The following is a 21,131-nucleotide window of genomic DNA, read 5'->3' on the forward strand; positions in this document are numbered from 1 at the left end:
AAAGGGGAATCGAACCTGCGACTCTTGGATTACGAGTCGAGTGCCTTAACCACCTGGCCATGTCGGGCCTTTTACAAGAGTAATTTTTTTTCAAGTCAGTGATAACATAAATTGATATTTCATAATAGAGTTTGTTTGCTGTAACTAAGTCATAAATTTATCATAAGTAACAACAGCAAAGCAAATAATGAAAGTAAACTAACGCAATTATTGAGAGAATGTTTTATTTACAGAAGTAAGCAGGTTTACTATCATTTCATGAGATTTACGGACAAAATATATACGGATTTGATATAGAAATTAACTGGTAATTATCATAAATTAGTCTTACAGGATGCTATTTAATAATTAGTAGCCAGGCAAGGAATCCAGTAAACCCCAGATTTGTGCTATGAACTTCAGGTCTGGACTTTGTGACGGCCACTTCGTTCGCCAGAGATCTACCGAGTTTTCTCTGCCAGTTAACCTGAACATTTCTTAAGAATATACTTCGGATTACGAAATATTAAATTCTGCTCAATCATCTTCTTGTTAGAGGGCTTAATATGATGGGCTAATGTACTATAGCATTTATGATGATCCAAAATTCCATTAGTTTTGTGAAGATGGCCAACGACATTCACAAACATTGTACTCCAAGTTATCATAGAGCCATCCACTGATTACATAAGACAGTACTTGTGTAACCACTCATTGAATCCTCAGTAAACACATACTCACTGGTTGGAACCAAACTGTTCAAATTTAGGACTGTCTGTCCAAAGTGTCTTCTGTCACTTTTCTAGGGACCAGGATACAAGTTCTTTGGTAGAAGCTAGTTTATTTGATAAGTTATCTCTATGTAGTGAGAAGTTCCTTGCTATTTCTAAGACTAATTCTTTAAACTTTATTCGTATATAACTTATTAATCTCATCAGCGAAGTTTTTCGCAGTTTATTTCGGTTTTTACAGGGAATTTATTTTTCTAAAGTTAACTTTTTTTCACTGGCTATTTTTCTACGTCCTTTGTCTCGTATTGTTGTAGTGGGTTTCCTTGTACTTGTCTTATGTGTACTTCCCAGTGCTTGGTGAACAGCCGAGGTCTTTTGTAATTTTTTTCTTTAGCTCCAGCCAGCATCATGTAAATATTTAACTTTGACTCTGTTTAAATATCTTAATGGCAACATTACACTATATTAGCTATAGTGAACTATTTTGGAAAAAAAAAAATCTTTCTTATATACCTGAAGCTCTCTAAATTTAAAAATGTCCTATATTTTATTAGTGGTGGCTGACACAGAAAACGATAAAAAATCATATGTGGCAATTTTTCACTGCTTGGTATTAAGATTAGGTATCTTAAACAACTTTCAAAATGCACTGACTTAATCATTTACGGATATGTTTTGCCTTTCTCTTGAAGTTTTAGATAAATGAAATGCGTAGTCGTGGATAATAAAGTGAAAAGACCAGTAATTTACCAATTTGATGCTTTTCCATCTTTTAAAACTACACTTGTTTTATTTCACAGGCACAACAAACTAAAAATACAGAAGTAATGAAAAGTTATAACAAACACAGCTGTATTTAGATGATTATCGCGCGTAAAATACAAATTTTCCTTGGAATCTAACAATGCAAAATATTTTGCTTGTCCTTGTTCTGCCATCTAGTATGTGTTACGTTAATAAATCAGATGCTAAAAATACAAAATATTGAACGTGTACAGTGTTTCACCAACAAATCAATATTCGATATGGACTCAACTGTATTTTTTTTTAAATGATCGTCATTTCCGTGTTGTATTAATTTTTCAAGCCTTTTTTGTTTTTGTTTTAAGCGCTCGAAACATTCTTTCCTTCGTCTTATTTTCAGATCTCTACAAACACCGCTGAAGTCTTGAAACGCTCAACCAAGTGGGTCTAGCGTCAAACGTGTATGTATCTAATTAAAAGCTCCATCCCTGTTAGTCCAAAATCCTTCACATACGTGAGACATGTAATCCTATTTCATGAAGTGAAGCGAAAGGAAACAGCAGTTTCTGATCGCCCCTAAATATCTCTCAGACCTCTTCAGGGCCTGAAGAATACATTAACCTAAATAATGACCATGAATTGGATTGGATTTCTTTTTTTAAATTACCGCGTTGACGTTAAAACTGTGATAAATCAAAATAATTGTTAAAACTAAGCTATTGAAAATCTAAATAAAGGAATTTTGCCATGAAAATCGTACATCGTAGTAATTAGTACAAATTAGGCTTAACTGCTATTAATGTACAAGAATGAGGTTTGTCATATCGTAGAAAACAATGATTATAAACTGTACAAACAAAAGTAAAACAAAAACCATTTGTGGTCCATGCATCAGACAGACACACACTTTTCACGTCACTAATGTAGCTTTAAAATGGGCCAAGAATGGACAAAACATAACCATTTAATATGAAAATTCTTTGACAAACATAATATTTTAACTTTTATCTTTAACAAATTGACTCTTAAGTTTCTTAGCACATCCTAAATATATTTAGATAGTTGCTTTTCTCAACTGGTTCTAAAGAAAACAAAGCTTTATTTCGTAGTGTATGATCTAGCTATTTCCGTTTCCCTCCAGTATTTTGATCATACGAACTACTATAAGGTTTAATTGTTTAATGTAATACACATTATAACTTACCTCATTGTTTTTCACCTTAAAGGTCATGAACAGTCTCGAAAGAACTGAAGGACTACTCTGTGAAAAGATAATATTGTATTAGTAAAAACAACGATAACAAAAAAAAAAAAAAATCTAATATTCAGTTCATTGTACAACTCCTCCATTCGCCATTTTTGCCAAACATTAAAATGTGTTTGATAGCGTATTAAAGCTTCGTATAATTTGTCATTGGGATACCATTGTAAGACCCATTAAATGTGATTTTTTTTCTTTTGCTTGTCTTTTAACAAAATCATATTGCGCTATCTGTTGTTTCCACAGCGAGAAATAGAACCCTAAATTTTAGCGTTAGAAATCCACACCGTTACCTCTGTCCCACCGAAAGACGTTATTGGTGGCATGCTTATGTTATAATACAATTACTCAGTTGGATTGGATTAACATATACCATAATTTATGGAAGAAAGCAAAGTTTTAGAACATGAAGAAGTGTTTGATACGTTCAGAAAAAAATTATACTTGTTGTTCACTCAGAATTGCTCTGATTTTTTTAACTGTTTGAAGGTGTTATCTTATTGGTTAATACTAGTTATTCCTTTGTCACTTCTCACACCTTATTTTTCTTTTTCTTCAGTCTATATATGATATGAAATTGTTTTGGTTCCAAGTTCATAAATGATGATACCACTAATCTGATACCATACCTTCACACAATATTTATGTTTTGTCCATCTGGAGATTTCAAGCTCCAGGTTTATCTGTAACATACCGATAACTCATTGTATGATAGGAATATCAAATGAACACAGAACATAGTATATATTATTAAAATTGTATATATGTCACTATAGAGAAGTAACTCTTAAACCTTTTTCAATACTAGAATATTACCAACTACCACGTGCTTCATATTTCGCCACAATTAAAAAAGTTGCGTAACGAAACAGCTGATTTACTCAGAATAATTCAACAAATAAAGAAGCCAATACAAGAGGTTAAATTATATATAAAATAGAATGGTTAAAAGCAATTAATTAATATAGGAAATAATATTTTTCTTCCAAAAATTGAACACTGATGAATAATGATTTAAAATTAAACAAAACAACAGAAATGTTTTATTTCTAAGATAGTTTATTAACCAAACAAAAAGCAACAGCGAACCTCAATAAATACAACATACCTATTTCAAAATATATTATCATTAATATTATTACATGATATGCATTTGATTTGCAATAAAAATTATATACACAAGGTTTTAAGATTATTTTTTACTTTCCAGAAAGTTCTTTTATAACTTTAAGTTTTCTGTTTCTTTCTTAAATTATTCGATTCGACTAAAAATAATTGAAACTGTAAGAATCAAGTTACGGTTAAACGTTTTAACAGAGCTCTGCCTGGCCAGGTGGTTAAGGCACTCGACTCGTAATCCGAGGGTCGCGGGTTTGAATTCTCGTCACACCAAACATGCTCGCCCTTTCAGCCGTGGGGTCATTATAATGTAACGGACAATCCCACTATTCGTTGATAAAAGAGTAGCTCAAGAGTTGTTGGTAGGTGGTGATAACTAGCTGCCTTCCCTCTAGTCTTACACTGTTAAATTAGGGACGGCTAGCGCAGATAGCCCTTGTGTAGCTTTGAGCAAAATTAAAAAACCAAAAACAAACAACGTTTTAACATCAAATGAAACTCATAATCATTGACTAGTAACTCCACCCTTTGTTTCACTCTTTCTTTGCATATTTCCTCGTATAAATAATGAATTCCTGGTATTTGTTTCTCTTAAAATTTACAACCTACTTTTTATCATACATATATAAATATATCGATCTCAAATGAAAAAGTTATATAAAAAGTGAAATACATTTGAGTGTTCTGTGAAATGTATAAAAATCGTTAACTTCTCATAATATTTTAAGTGTAAACTTTTAAATGCATTAACTTAAAAAACACATTATTATGAAGTTAGTTTGACGGAGTGTATTTTCGCAGCTCACTTATAAATAAAGCTGTGGAATTACACCAGATTATGTCAATCCTTATTCTTTTGAATTAAACACAAAGCTACAAAATGAGTTATCTGTGCTCTGCCCACCACGGGTATAGAACCCCGGTTTTTAGCGTTGTAAGTCCGTAGACATACCGCTGAACCACTGGGTGGGACATGTCAATCTTTTTCATAAATCTTCGAATTCTGAAATATAGCCTCAACTGTCCGGAACAATTGAATTAAATTTTAATTAATTAAATACTTGGCTATTTCAAACTAGTATCACATCATGAAAAGTTGTATTTATTTTATATCAAATTCATTTAAGAAAAAATGAAGTGTGAAATTTAAACCCGTAAATATGTAACCTATCACTAGATGTCGCCACTTACTTATGAGAACAAAGTTTACCTGTTTACCTGTGTGATAAGTGTTTGAGCCTCTGGCATATCAACCAGAAGAGACAGAGCACGTGCTGCCAGAAGCGCCAGGACACCAGGTGTATTCAACAATCTGACAAATGTATCCAAAGCGCCCTCTTTTAAAGCTTAAAAATACAAAATGCATCATTATAACATGTCATTGAATGAATATATATACTTCCTTCTCCTAGTCTATTCAAGTTAAGCTACGAGTATATTAAATTTTTACCTTTACGTAAGAGTCACCTTATTTTACAATTTTAAAGCATAAAGATGGACATCCAAACATGCACTGTAATATTCTTCTCAATTTGTAATTCAGAAATATACAATAAAAATCCGAAATATGTGTAATTCTTAAGTATTCGTGCTCAACTTCGAGATATAACACGTGAATAGAGTGAATAAACACCCAAACTTTTAGTTTGTTTTCTTCAGCTGTTTCAACCATACATTCTAAGTAATGTCGTGTACACAGCCAAACAAACGTGTATAAAAATATACATTCTTATAATCAGTAAAACTTGTAAAACTCTTTGTTCTTGTTGTTGTTTCCGATTTGTCACAAAATGGGATCTATTTCTTTAAAGAATATGTGGTAACCGGTTGAAATACAGTATTTATTATAATTACTCGATATTTATGTTTACTAAGTAGGGAAGAGGCGCTGTTGATTTGAAATATTTGATAATAATTATAATAGTTAGTTCAGTGTATTCATTTCAAATTAAATTAATTAATTATATTTTATTATCCGAAACTGACGGAAAAAAAAATTAATCCAATATTTTTTTGGAGATGGAAGTGTTTCATCGACTTTCCTCTTCTAAAAGGCTTAGTTAAACTTAAAACCAACGTGTACAATTCCTTCAGCCCAGTATATGTAAAGCTTATGGTATTTATGTGAGAACCCATGTGGTGACTAATAAGATATGCCCTCAGTTTACGCTTTGAACGGTATGTGGTATTCTTGTGTGTACTAATCTCCCTTCGAATAATTATATGTAAAAGAAGTCTAAAATATATGTAAACTAAATTCTAACCAAGTTTAGAGTAAGAAAAATACTAGAAGTAATATAACTTATAGTGTGTGTGTGTTTTTCGTATAGCAAAGCCACAAAGGTCTATCTGCTCAGCCCACCGAGGGGAATCGAACCGCTGATTTTAGCGTTGTAAATCCGGAGACATACCGCTGTACTAGCGGGGGGCATCACTTATCGTAGAAACTCTTAAACTCTGTATCAAAATGTATAAGCATATAAGACAAAAGACTCTTTCGTGGTCTTTCAAGAAGCCTGAGAACTTGGTAAAATGATTCTAACGAACTTCCTACTTTTAGATTTTTATTTATTAAAGTTGGAACTTAAATTCTACTTAATTGAGAGAGAAAGAACTTCATCTTGCCAGACAGTTAACAACAGTGAGTCTAACTTTGAGCTTAAACACAACAAAAGAAGTTTGAAAGTATCGCCTCTCCTGCCAGTGGAAAGACCACTGAACTCCTTTCTTTGCATTTCGTGTTTCGTTTTACAATAATCTTTCACGTGAGAAAGCGCACGTAATACTACAGCGGGATGACCCAGAACACAGCTTAATAGGAAACAACAACAAGATGACCTTGGTCACTTTACTTGGTCAATAGACTACTTTTAAATCTACATGTATTTGCACACGTTGTTTTGTTGGTTTTTTTTTTAGATAGACTTTAAAAGCTCATTTTACTAAATAAAAGCGATATAAGACATTGCTGTTATTTGCAATTAAGCACAAACCTACACAATGGGCTAACTGTGCTCTGTCCGTCACGAGTATCGAAACCCGGCTTCTAGCGTTGAAAATCGAAAACATATCACTGTGCCCCTAGGGGGTATTATATGTCTCCATAATACAAGGCCCGGCATGGCCAGGTGGTTAAGGCACTCGACTCACAATCCGAGGGTCGTGGGTTTGAATCCCCGTCACACCAAACATGCTCGCCCCTTTCAGCCGTGGGGGCGTTATAATGTTACGATTAATCCCACTATTCGTTGGTAAAAGAGTAGCCCAAGAGCTGACAGTGGGTGGTGATGACTAGCTGCATCTCCTCTAGTCTTACACTACTAAATTAGGGACGGCTAGTGCAGATAGCCCTCGAGTAGCTTTGCGCGGAATTCAAAATCAAACCATAATACAAATCATTCGTTTCTGATGCTTTGTGAGTAACTTTAGATATAATGCACGTAACATTTAGTTGTACAAAATGCTATTAGGCAGACCCGATGCTTGCTACTCTGTCATTTTTTACTCCCAATTACGTAACAAAATAACTACGTATCTTTAGCAATCTATACCCTTTTTCTCATTTTGTTTTCTTTTTTCACTACCGAGATTTACTTGTATCGTAAATCAGATATTTTAGGAAAGCGCGTGCAGCTGAAATGGAAGAATTCATAATATTTGTCACGGGGAAAGATCATATTCATTACCAAATTATTTTGCCTGGAACTTTCACACAATAGTGGGAAAAATGAATTATGATACAACGTCTTTGTGATATTGAAAACAAAATGTTGGTATTTTATCTAAATAGCTATCTTGCGTTAATGCTTTGGCTGAAACAACTATTTTAGAACCAGTTCAAGGTTAAGCGTTTTTTGATCAATATTGTTGATTTTTCACACGACTTTAGATTCTAAGACCGCACACTTTCTGAAGGATATTTACGAGTGTTATCTATATTAAGAAGTTAGAGATCAAACTTCTTTTTTTACCTTTCATTTTATAATCAGAGTTGTGGAAAAACAGAAGTAAACTTCCCAAACAGTCCGCTAAGGTATCCTCCTGGTTCGGAGTCACGGAAGATAAGATGCTGAATAGAAACAAAGCAATTAGTCACGTTTTGCACACACAAAATTACATGTAAATAGATAAAATGTAAAAATCACTTCGATATTTACAACAATCAAAGTTCAAAACTTCAGTGTATGAGAGAAATAACATCGGAAGCTAGACGTATAATTCCGGGTTTTCTCATTCGTCTTTTGCCGTTTATATAACATATACTTTTGCTATTCTAAAATATGTTGTTTCTCATACAACTTTTGTATAGTTAATTAGAAGTGCTCCTCCACCAGTGGCACAGCAGAATGTATTTGGACTCACAACGCTAGAAACTGGTTTCCGATACTCGTGGTGGGCAGAGCACACATAGCCCATTTATATAGCTTTGTGATTAACGTTAAACAAAGGTCATTAGAAGCGTTTAAAAACAGTTATTTGTCCTTACCGAGAATGATCTAGTAGTTAATCCATCCAAGGGTTAGAGGTTTGTGTCCCGTTCTGCCAAAAAAATATTGTACTCCATATTTTGAGACTGTGGGTGCATTATAAAGGTAATGGTCAAATCCCAATATTCGATTAAAGTAGTTAAAGTTCGTAGGCGAGCAGCGGGGTACCCTTTACTAAAGTCATGGATGACAAATTAGGCCCTTTCTTTAATTGTTTACTGTCTTTTGTTATTGCTGTTCTATATGCTTCATTTTGAAAAAGGTTCTTCCCTTTAATTACCGGCGCTTCACTGATTTGCTCTTAGTATTGAGATTATATTTAGGAGGCTATTACGAAATTCATGTCGTTAGCCTAAAAACATACAATATGTGGAAGATTGTGATAACAAAATACAAGAATGCATGAAATATTTTATTTGTACGTAACATTTATCAAATTAACTACCGATAAAAAAACAAAAACAAAGTTTAGTGTACGCGTCAGGTGTTCTCTTCACATGTACGTATTAGTTTCTAGCCCAGTTTGGAACTTACCCAACTGTGTTACTAGGCGCACTTTTAGTGGTCTGCAACTGACATGTGTTATTAATCACATTTTGAAATATGTACAAAAATCGTGACATGCGCATTTTGACTCCACCTCACTCGTAAAATTATATCATTCACACAACAAGCCTTCACAGTCACTTTGTGGGCCATTCTGCTTTTGAAACTTACATTATCGATAACGTGAGATCTAACTAGCCAGTACTGTTTACGTTACATTACGTCAGACTTACTGCAGCAAGGCTTTAATAGCTCCGATCTCCATCATAAAATCGTGTAGTTCTATGTGGTGCGATATTCTATGAAGACTTTTCGCCACGGTTTTCTACAAAGTAAAAATGGATGTTTTCAGTTAAGTATAATAAAACAATAACTAATGACGTTAGGTTTGGTCGACAAAAACTGGAAGTTGAAACATAGAATCACAACATTTTTTATTTCCAAATAAAATGACTAGAGTAACTGTTTCACTCTTTATATATACAGGGTGGCCCATAAGTCCGTACCCATCCATATATCTTATGTATCCAGTGTATTTTTGTGCTGACCCTCATTCTCGCTGCGCTCATGTACCCATGTACTTGTCACAATACGCTCTTCAAGTGTAAATGGGCTTACATCGGCCATATTTCTCTAAAAAAAGAGAAAAAAAATTATAATACATGCGTAATTAAATATAACATAATAGCATATGGATGGGTAGGGACTTACGGGCCACCCTGTATATATATAGTTTTACATCAACACATAAAATATATCGCATATTTTTAATACATTAAAATTATAAGATGTCGCTTGCACATCAACAGGACTAACTCTACCCTAATATTAATCCGTAGCTACTTGACCGATGAAGGTAGAGTCACTGTTTCTGTATTGTGTGATAATTAGATAACTGATAAAGATAGGGTCACTGGGTTTGTTCGGTGTGACAATTAAACAACTAATGAAATTCACTCTGTCTCCTTGATACAACCTTCAGCTAGAACGTTTTCTAATTAACACTGTAGATTATAGGCCAATGTTAGACCAGTTAATGCTAAACAGAAGTAATGTATTGATTAAGTTATTTGTTAATTAGTATAGTAACCACAACTATGGCTGTTGTATACCCGAAGAACCTGATATTAGACGAAGCGTCTTGTCGACACTGAAAGTAGCAGAGGTTGATATTTAACTCCATACTTCACTAAAAAGTTGTTATTAATAACTACTTGAGTGTCATGCATATTAAATTAATTTATGAGAGTGATCCAACTGTCAATCCACAGGCCGCATCGAGTTCCACGACTGACATTATTGGCCTACGTACGTGTTATAAATCACACGTTAATGTTCAAGTATAACCATTATTATTATTTTAATTACATTACAAATTTCAATAGGAAAGCACCATTATAGTTAGACAAATAAGTAATAAATTATGGCCTTTCGATTATTCCGTCTCCTAGTTCCACCCTCTATACGTAAAAGGCTTAACCACCCTACTTGTAATGACACTTAACTTTAACACCAATGATAATGCACTCACCTTAATTTTGTTATCCCCTTGTGAAGTCAGGGATATGAGGATATGGACTCCACCGGCCTCGATCATCTGGCACAAAAATGAAAAATCGATTTTATTATATCAACAAATTGTAAAAGTTGAGTATTAAATAAGCTACAAATGGCAGAAATGGGTTAGTTCTGCGCGTAGCATCTCAATGATTTTCAAGTTTTGTATTGTTTATCTGTCTTACCTTTCCCATTTCTGCCGGAGTTTCCATCATATCAGCAAGCCCCTTAGCGGCATCTTGTCTGTGAGACTATTTGGCAAAATAATAATAACAATTATTTTTTAAAATTAAAATTTTTTACAAAAATCCTACCATAATTATTTTTACGTAACTACTACAAAGAAAGAGACATTTGTGCTATTTGATAAACTTGTAAGTTCGGTAATCGTACGAGATAAACGATAAAGATCAAATTATAAGGTAACTAGATATCTAATAAAGATAGTCACTGGGTGTGTGGTAGTTTTAACGGTAATTAGATATCTGATAAAAGAATGTTTACTGTGTTTGATCTGCGCAGTAACAAGTTAACTGGCAATAGTAGGATGGCTATATTTGGTTCATGGGATAAATAGATATCTGTTAAAGGGAGAGTCACATTGTTCGGTGTATGTAGCAACTAGACAAATAACACTGCACAACAATTTTTTTTTTAAAGTTTTGCTTCCTGAAAAGTTTTTGCTGATTGTGACAGGTACCTAGTGAGTATGCACAAATATAGTTTTGGTTTTCCTTCATTACGTAAGAACTCTGAGAAATAGACAGTTAACTGTTTACCGGCAATAATGTATTTAATTGCATTTATGTTTCTAATAGGCTATTAAGTTCAACATAATTAAAAGTGTCTTGCTCCTGATTTTCGTTGGTGTTCAATGTCCGGTGCGTCACGTTGCAGTGTCCAACAGTAGTCAGCAAGGATTCACGGATTCCACTTGCCCTGTAGCAAAACTGAAGATTTCGATAAAACGGTACATGATGGGCAAATTTGGATGTGATTTTCGTGATCAGCAATCAAAAATCTATAAAGAACACCCAACAATGTTCAAGAAGCAAAAACTTTGTTGTGCAATGTATTGAAGAGAGGTCTCCTTTACATGTCCGGAATCGTAATAGAAAGTCCCTTTACTTAGCAAGAGGAATTTTGTCTAAGTCCACCTATATAAGTATATAGAAATGTTTATTTAAGAAATATAACTCCTGTGTACAAAACATTTGTAGTGTCATAATTTTAACAGCCATTACAGAGAAATAAATACTTATAGTATTTAATTAATTTGCACAGTTTCACAATAGATCTCTTGCTATACTCTAGATAAATCCATTTTCAGTTATGTTTTTCTTTTATGAACTAAACGTTTGTTTGTTTTGAGAGCTGTAAAGAACAATTTTAAAGATAATTCTTACCACATACTGAGAACGAGATAATCCAACAAGTTCGGCTGTTGAACGACAAAGGTCACATACACGTTGTGACTCATCCAATCCGAAATGAGGTAAAGGAATCTATAAAAACAAAACAAAATAAGTGAAACGTAAAACTTATAAGAAATATTTGTACGTATAGATAATTTTAAAAATAATTAAAATACTGTTAACTATACTAGTATCAGCCGTGGAGTACATACCTTTTGTCTAATTTATCAACGAAATGATTTTCGACACTTACGTCATCACAACTTATTTTTAGGAACATCTTTATTTCCCAGTATTGGATTAATACTTGAGTATGTGAGCCGTTTTGAACTTAGATGAGAGAAGAGAAATTACACATTTTTACGACTATGATCACGTTTATTAGAAACCCTATATAATCTCTGCTTTAGTGTTAAAGTGTGATATTAACCACATGTGAGATTGGAATTCTGTACCACCAAACACAATGGATATTTCACATTTGAAACTTTCATATAGCAGCGTACCAATTTCAAGTTTCGCATACGTAATGAAATATTGCCGTTTTTACTGTGTATCTAAGCATAAGATTCTTAAGTTGAGAAATAGAGTTAAGGTTGCCAGTATTTCTTATAGCAAGTTAACTGACAATAGGAGGATGGCTATGTTTGGTTCATGGGATAACTAGATGTCTGTTAAAGGGAGAGTCACATTGTTCGGTCTATGTAGCAACTGGATAAATAATAAAGACAGAATCGTAAGTGTAGCGAAATAACACGATTTATTAATATGAAAAATTTTTCGGATGTTTTATATCGAGATATAAAGTTAAAGCTTTTAATACTTCTAACAACACACTCTTTGTTAATCTAAGAAAAAATACCCGATTTACGTATTTGTATTTTTGTATTTACATTTTCACTTATTTACACGGCTTAAGACATTATTAATGAAGCTGTATGTTCTATTCTTCTACAAATACAATATCACGCTTCAAAGACTCGTAATAAAAGATAGAGCATTAGCATTCGACAAAATAAATATCTGTTGTTGGAATTTCAAAACATAGAAAAACATCATCAATACAGCACATTACCTCCTGACCAGCAAAACTTTACTTTTATGGTTTACTTGTGTACAAAACATGTTATTTGTGTAACTTAAACTTCAACTCTTTTTCTCTGTCTCTATAAGTATACACACACACACACACACACACACATTTATTCAAAGCATCACCAGACATGAATTATCTTTTATTTTTATGTTTTTTGTTTCGTTGGTAGCTCTTTCGCAGCTTTAAGGTTGTTCTTTAACCAGGCTACTAATACATAAACAACAACATACTTAACAAAGTCGATATAAATATATACATATATAAGTGTGTGTGTGTGTGTGTGTGTGTGTGTATAGAAACGTCTCCATCCCAACAGAAGTATTTTTAAAATAATAAGTAATGCGATATATCATATAAAGTCTATAGATCATCAAAACTTCTGAATAACAGAATGTGGTTTAAAAGGCATAACAAATCATCAGTTAGATTCAAAATACTTTCAAACTTGTTTATAAAACTATCACACGATAATATTTTTTGTCGATTATGACAAAACTAAAACATGAAGTGAGTTATTGTAGTAAGTATTGAAGCTTAAGATAAAGTCGAAAAACAAAACAAAAACGTTTTAATCATGTTGGCGGATTCTGACTTACGTTTTCAGTAGCAGGCTTAGGTTGGTTCATTTTTAAACACCTCCAGTGGCACGGCGGCATGCCTAGCGACTTTCAATACTAACAATCGTATTTCGATACCTAGGGTGGGCACAACACGGCTAGCCCAGTGTGTGACTTTGTGTTTAATTATAAATAATCGTTCTCAGTTTGTTTTGATTGGTCGACGTAATTTGCATCACACACGCACTGCACCTTTTAGCATATAAAACAGTTTAAAATACTGAAAGAAAAAATATTTTAGTTTAAAAGATAATAGCTCCATTTGTATTTCTAAGAATATTAATATTGTTAATATATTCTAAATTATACAGTTGGCTCCTTAAGCTCTTATACTAAATAGAACACTATTAAGTATTTTTACTATTTCGTTAACAACAAGGTAAACGGTTCAAGTTTTTTAGGCTGTCTGAAAGCTACAATAACATTAATATTACTTGTTCTTCTTCTTATGGTATTAAACAAACTTCGGTGGGGTGGGTACTATGAGAAATAACACAAACATACAAACTTTCACACAGTTTATTTATAACATAATATATCATTACAGCATTTATTATTACCCTCTTCAGAGGTTTTTGTGACCTATGCAAATTCGTTATGTATATACTTAAAACATTTTACCCTGTACGATGGTTCGGGTGACTCTGTTGGAAGAGGTAGTAGTAAAATAGTGGCGGTAGGTGTGCTTTCTGTTATCTGCTTTCAACACCCGCTTTACATGCTGTTCATTAATTGAAGATTGTTGGCCACAGAAGGGTCTTACAGGTCGAAATTGTAAGGTAGCGGGTCAAAGTAGGAAGTGAGTATAAATCAAGGAACGGTTCTTTATGTCAACCTTATGATGACTGTTGGAGAAGAAACGTCATTTGAGTTTACGTATTATTACAATAGTGACGGCTATGTTTTTTCATTACATTCCTCCATAGAGAGTGCTGGCATACTTTCTGAGGTACTTATAAAACGTTTGTGTGCCATCTCCCACACTATGTGTATGTTGTTACAGAAAATGTAATAGTTTGTATATGTGTGTGTTTAAGGAAATGGCGTCATCTATCACTTAAATCAAAGATAATATATGTTCAACGACATCAATAGTCAGAATAGATGGGGCTATGAAAGCCCATTATCATAGCCCTTGGTTCAAACTATCATTCCACAAAGTTTACTTGGAATTGGCCGAGCGAGCTAGGAGTAGCTAGATAATAAACAGACAGACACACATATTTTTGTGCTCTGTGTATAGGTATAGAGGACGTAATCAAGATTGTATATCATTTAATATCAACATGTAAGCAAAAAGGAAAATTGGAGTATTCTGAATACATATATATCAAATAGGTTTGAGAAGTTCACACACACACATATACAACTATATATCACATTTTGGACATACAATCACTTCCAGTCATGATACGGAGCGCCATGAGAAGAGCTAATTTCATCGTTTCCTAGGTAACTTCAATAGCATTACCAGAAGGTGTCTGTCAGATGTGCAGGATACCATGACAGATTTCGTATAGCAATTCACTCCTTTCTAAGTTCTAGTAAGATAAAAACACCAAATCAGATATGTGTGTTCATTGATGCAGTAATGAAGTAAATGAGGAGATGAAAAGCGACATGGTCTAGAAAGTATACACAAAACTCATATCACTACGTAAATGCTCTAAGAGAAAAGGTCCTCCGTGATATACTGCATACTTACAATACTCGAAATCTGGTTTCGATAGCCATGGAAGGCAAAGCACAAATAGTATGCTGTGAAGCTTTGTACTAGATGCCTCGAACTGTCGTTACATTTCTCCATTTTTCTTGAATAGTCTATGAGTATCCGTTTTTAATATTCCGATAAATGTATACAATTTATTTATAAATGGTAAATATATCATTCATGTACTTAAATATCTTTTCAACCCAATTGAACCCAATAGATGGCGTTACATAAAAACTGATAAACACGCAGCAACTTGTAAATACGTATATACTGTAATTTTTCGAATTTAAGACGCATCTTTTTTCACATTTGTGGTGCGTCTTAAACTAGAGGACATATTAAATTCGAAGTAATACGGTACTTTCTATAGATGTGAAAAGTGGACAAACAAAAGTAATAAAAAATTATAAATTTTAAAATGAAGTAGAAATCCTACTACAAAAAGTGACGAAACGATAATTGAAATCAGAATAACAAATTTATATATTTTAATCACTACTCTGATAACTTTATACCCTGATTTGTAAGTGAAAGTGTGGATTACATTCTATACATATGGGATTACGGCCTTAATTCTCGTAAAAGTTAAGTTATCATGGATATGGCTATAGTGAAAGTTTATAGTTAGAAAGTTTATGAGTGCATTATTTAGTTATATATCTCACAATACCAAGCAAAGTAAGAATTGTAAATTGTTTCAAAATCTGTTCAAGGGATATCTTTTTACTTCCTTGTGTACTTTGTATTGCAGTACTAATTTGTTTTGGATACAAATAACCAACGATTCCTTTAAAATTTAATTCATTTTTCTTATTTATACTTCTTCCACCCTTTTAAAGGAAGCAGAAGAAGATCGACTAGGTATCAACTAGTGAAAAGTTTTAAAACTACATCTACTGTCGAATAAATCATGAGCTTATCAAGTTCATTATCTTAATATGATAAACATCTCTAATTACAGTTTTACTACTAACGAAACATTTTTACTAAGAAAAGGTTTACCTTATTATCCCATCAGTAAGCCTGACTATTTACAAATAGAATAAAATATAAATGATTTTATTAGATGAATGAGATTCAAACAGCTTTTATACGCATGGCAAAATCAAACTCACACAATAATGATATCACTTAAAGAAGTAAATCAAGTTTTAGACCAACAACTGGTACATGTGTTGAACTGGATACATAACGTAACCAGATAAAAGTTATATTTGATTTCAACTCAGTATAAATATTAATCTGAATTACAATTATATAATCGTTAAAAAGTCGATGAATGGAAAAAATAGTTTTAATATTCAATGGTTATGGAACATTTGCAAAACAATTCAACTTATATGAACTTTGAGAACAATGATTATCATGATGGTCTTTAACAAATCATTAAACCTTCTGTTCATAAATACGGTAGATAAAGTAATAAATTAATAATACGTTTTTAGTTAATTTTATTTGGATTACAAATGTATTTTATGTTTTATCAAACTACATAAAACCAAGAATTCATTAACCCTTGTTTTAATTTAAATAATAATTATGTACAAGTTGCTCAACCTTTTTCTTGCCTAAATAGACCTGTTGGAAGACGTGTTGTACTCATTCCATTAATTGTTTTATAGTGGAACTGTTAGAACCTTCTACTGTTAAAATAAAGAGTGACTCTGTTACGAATATGAGCTACATACAAATGGATGGTCAAGATGAATAAAACTGTGTTTTTTGCCAGTACATATAGTAGAAATGGACAAAGTAATCAGTGCATTAATATAAAACCAAATCCCGCTGTTTGAAAGAAAATGAAAAGATAGTGGAAATTTTGTTAGAGGAAAACAATTAATTGTAAGATTAAGTTTTTATTTCTTGTGTAATATATTTGTTTTTCGTATTTTACTTTACGAAAACTAGAATGTTATCAAACTAAAACAAGAAACCTTTTAGTCTGATGCTAATAAATGTATTGTTATTACCTTATTCTTACAACATTTGGCACAGAAGATCTTCCCACAATTACGACAGTGATGTTTTCGTTTCAGCTGAGTGAATCGAGTTTCACACAAGTTACATGAGGTGGCGCAGCTATCTGGCTCCCAGCTGTAATAAAAATACATGTACATCTAAGTTCCTGGATGTATAGATATGCAAACTTTGTACCATAGGTGTATGTTTGCATATCAACAGATAAGTTTTATCATATTTTTTGAAAAGAATAAACTCCTTTACTAAACTCACGAGTCCCTCTATGAATATTTGAGGCCATTTTAAACCAAGCTTTACTAACTTAGATTGCGAGTTCATACTACAAATACTCATGTGATTATGTCATATTATTACATATGTAGTTATTCATAACCACGTTCACTTATTATGTCGGTTTCTAGCACTTTGTTGCGTCGTTAAAAATTAACACACATTGAAATCTATATAAACGATAATATTTCATAATGGCTGTATCTTCCGTGAAGGTCATTATGTAGTTGAAAATAAATACGGTACAGAATTACGTCAAAGTAAACAAGTTTGATAGAAATCTTGAATCAATACGAAGACCTTTTAGAAAATGTTTCAGAACTGGCAACTTACCTAGGTTTAGTGAAATAAAAGGTAGTTGAGGAGAAAGTTTCATATTTTCCATTATTCCCTGTGAGTTTTGGAACTCTGATTATCTGTCCTTCTATTTGAACTTCTGAATTACCGTCCACACCAAACATGCTGACTTGTTTATAGTTCAAATGTTGAAAGAAGTGGGCGTTCCCACTAGATGTCGCTGCAGTAATCATTTTTCCAAAAAATATTAATTTTTACAAATTTCTTTTATATATGTGTTGTTTCTTTAGAGCAAAGCTATGCAATTGTCTATCAGCGCTTTGTACACCTAGGGGAATCTAACCCTGAATTATAGTGAGGTAAGTGCTGACGTATCCAGCAACCTTCTTGTAAGCAGGAAAAAAACATGAATAACACAAGACTTAATTAACACACAAACATATTTAGTAAATTATATATAATAATACGATTGTGGTTATATAGTGTTATTTTCTACTTGATATTATGCTAATGCACAAATCTTAATCAACAGTTGTTCAAATCGATATAATAGAAAAAGTCGAGATAAAATAGGTCCTAGCTGCGTACAGTTTTTGTTTAATTAATTTTTCAAGTGCGTTTTCCATATTCAGAAGCGTACAGTGGAAAAAAAAGCCACTAGATGGAAGTACTATCCCCAAAGTATTAAATATTTATATATGGAATTTTTTTATATGAAATAAAATGTGAAAATACCTCTTTAGAATTTCGCGCAAATCTGCACGAGGGCTATCTTCGCTATCCGTACCTAATTCAGCAGTGTAAAAGTAGAGGAAAGGCAGCTAGTCATCACCATCCACCCCCAGCTCTTGGGCTGCTCTTTTACCAACAATTAAGGGTATTGACCACAAGATCATAACGCCCCCATAAATGAAAGGAGATTCGAACCCGCCACCCTCTGATTAACTGTCGAGTGCCCTAACCATCTGGCCAGTAGGATTCTGGTTACTTGTGTTTAAAGTTGTAATCACTTTTTCGTTAATAACCTTAGGATCCAGAATTAAGTCAACCTGATTCCATAGCGTATCGGAAATATGTTTGACGGTATCACTCCAACTTATTTTTGAATCTCTAGTCTTAATTACAACTTCAGCTAAAATCATATCAATAAAAAACTTTATTCCTGAGATAACATATAGCTTTGTTTGCCATAAGTGGGCTGTTACATATTACGATTTCAAACAGCTTAAACTGGGTTAAATTTGAATTTAGAAGTTAATCAAACGTCAAGATGTATCAAATTTACCATACTTGCCAATAAGATTGATACACACAATTTTCTTTTTTAACACAAATATGGTTTAATATACGAACAATGATACAATTTATAATAACGGTTATTACAAACTATAATTTATATAATAAAGGTTTTCAAACTTGCAAACAATAATGAGTCTTCTAACCGACTCAGAGCTTTCTTGATATCCTGTCGAGGGTTCACGATGAGCGAATTAATTTTGCACTGATATAGGCATTATTTACTTAACGGGGAGCTAGCTAGCTCTTAGCTGATCACATGTGAGTTTTTCACCACTGGAGTTATATAATTTCTTCATAAAGAATATTAACGTTCAATGTTATTCCGCTGAAGTTAAGAGGCTTATAATGTTCGAAATTTATAAACGTCCCTTATCAAGTATCTATAGTTTCCCGATTAATAAGCGTTAATCATAGTTATAACTGTCGAGGTTTATAGTTTACTAAGTGTCCAGTAAACGCACAATATATACTCTCTCTTCGAGTTGCATTAGTTACCTTTTGTAAGCTTGAGAGGAGAGTTTCTAGAAATTTCACCTTAGGCAGCAATACTGGCAATCACTAGTATTTACAAACACACGTAGTACGTTGTTGATTCTAACATTAGAGAATCTTCTTCAACTTCAGAGAATAGGCAGGAATTTCGCAATACAAATCTAACATGCATTTCTAAATATGTATTTACTTAAAACAAACATCGATATTAAAATAAATATATAATAATAAATCCTTTACAGCTGGCATTTGTCTTTATATTTTGAATGTTCTGGCAGAGTTCTATTTTATTTTATCTTCTTTATATATTGTACACAATTTGAAACATGTTCAAACTTTTGACACTTGAAATGCTGAAGTAAAGGTGTAAATATTCTGTATTATTCTACATTAAAATGTAAATATTAGACACTTGGTCTATTTTAATTTAATGATTTATATTTGCTTTATTAATCAAGAATATGTTAGTGGTTATTGTTTCTTCGCCTGTTTCTCTGCTTTTAATTCTCTTCAATTTGCAACAATCCGCCCCTTGGCTTTAAAATTCATCCATTATATCTCCTAGCGTTATGATATAGTTTACGCTTTATACCACTATAATTAAGGTGTTTACGTTGATACTGGCATCATTGAATAGCTCTTTAGGCCGAGATTCTAATAATTTTCTACACGTTTATTTTTGTCATCTGTTTTGATAAGGATATCTTTATTTTTAGCCTTTTTGATTATTTTGATTTTTAGGTCTGAGAAAAAATAATCCTTGATTTACTTTTACGTCGTTTAAATCTTTATTAATATTTTCTGTGATTATTGGATATAAATTTACATTTTATTTCATTTTGCATTTTTCATTCTTTTATTCTGTTTTTTTTTTGATAATTTGGTTTGTTTGTTTTGAGTTTCGCGCAAAGCTCCTCGAGGGCTATCTGCGCTCGCAGCCGCTAATTTAGCACTGTAAGAGTAGAGGGATGATACCTAGTCATCACCACCCACCGCAAACTTTTGGGCTACTCTTTTACCAACGAATAGTGGGATTGTCCGTGGGGAGTTATATTATGACTGTCAATCCCACTATTAGTTGGTAAAAGAGTAGCCCAAGAGTTGGCGATGGGTAGTGATGACTAGCTACCTTCCCTCTCGACTTACACTGCTAAATTAGGGATGGCTAGCGCAGGTAGGCCTCGTGTAGCTTTGTGCAAAATTCAAAACAAACTATTAACATGATTAACACTTCAACTTTATGTAGAACTGTTTTTCAGGGTCGCCGAAAAGGTTTTTAAGATCACTGCTCTTGTAATGTGTTGAAGGCATAGAAAGATAACTTGATAAGTGACTGGTCTCCAAAACTTCCTGCATTTTTCATAAAATCGATAAATGAATAAATATTTCAAAGAAAATGACAACATTTTCGTATCATGATATTAAAATCAAGTCAAACCATTTGAGGAGTAGGTGTTTAAAAACTGTCATCTAGCGAAAATTAATTATCAGTTTCTGACACAATCCTTCGTTGTAAAATTTTTACCG

The 21,131-nt window shown here is 32.8% G+C and overlaps 1 protein-coding gene across 3 annotated transcripts in view; it reads right to left on the reverse strand.

Moving 5' to 3' along the window:
• Positions 1–18,010, reverse strand: part of LOC143255900 (uncharacterized) — a 31,073-nt gene extending 13,063 nt beyond the window's left edge. Inside the window, exons 1-9 of one of the 3 annotated variants that reach the window (XM_076512289.1) lie at positions 17,850–18,010; positions 17,237–17,360; positions 11,831–11,929; positions 10,610–10,675; positions 10,399–10,464; positions 9,101–9,192; positions 7,806–7,903; positions 5,053–5,180; positions 2,659–2,715 (exon numbers count right to left, since the gene is read on the reverse strand). In XM_076512289.1, the coding sequence (XP_076368404.1) occupies positions 2,659–2,715; positions 5,053–5,180; positions 7,806–7,903; positions 9,101–9,192; positions 10,399–10,464; positions 10,610–10,675; positions 11,831–11,929; positions 17,237–17,360; positions 17,850–17,977 (858 nt within the window). In that variant the 5' untranslated portion in view covers positions 17,978–18,010. The remainder of the gene's footprint in view (positions 1–2,658; positions 2,716–5,052; positions 5,181–7,805; positions 7,904–9,100; positions 9,193–10,398; positions 10,465–10,609; positions 10,676–11,830; positions 11,930–17,236; positions 17,361–17,849) is intronic. The other 2 variants (XM_076512290.1, XM_076512291.1) reach the window with 2 other exon arrangements.
• Positions 18,011–21,131: the final 3,121 nt, after the last annotated feature.

This window comes from Tachypleus tridentatus, chromosome 7 (assembly GCF_004210375.1).
Source record: "Tachypleus tridentatus isolate NWPU-2018 chromosome 7, ASM421037v1, whole genome shotgun sequence".
Lineage (NCBI taxonomy): Eukaryota > Metazoa > Arthropoda > Merostomata > Xiphosura > Limulidae > Tachypleus > Tachypleus tridentatus.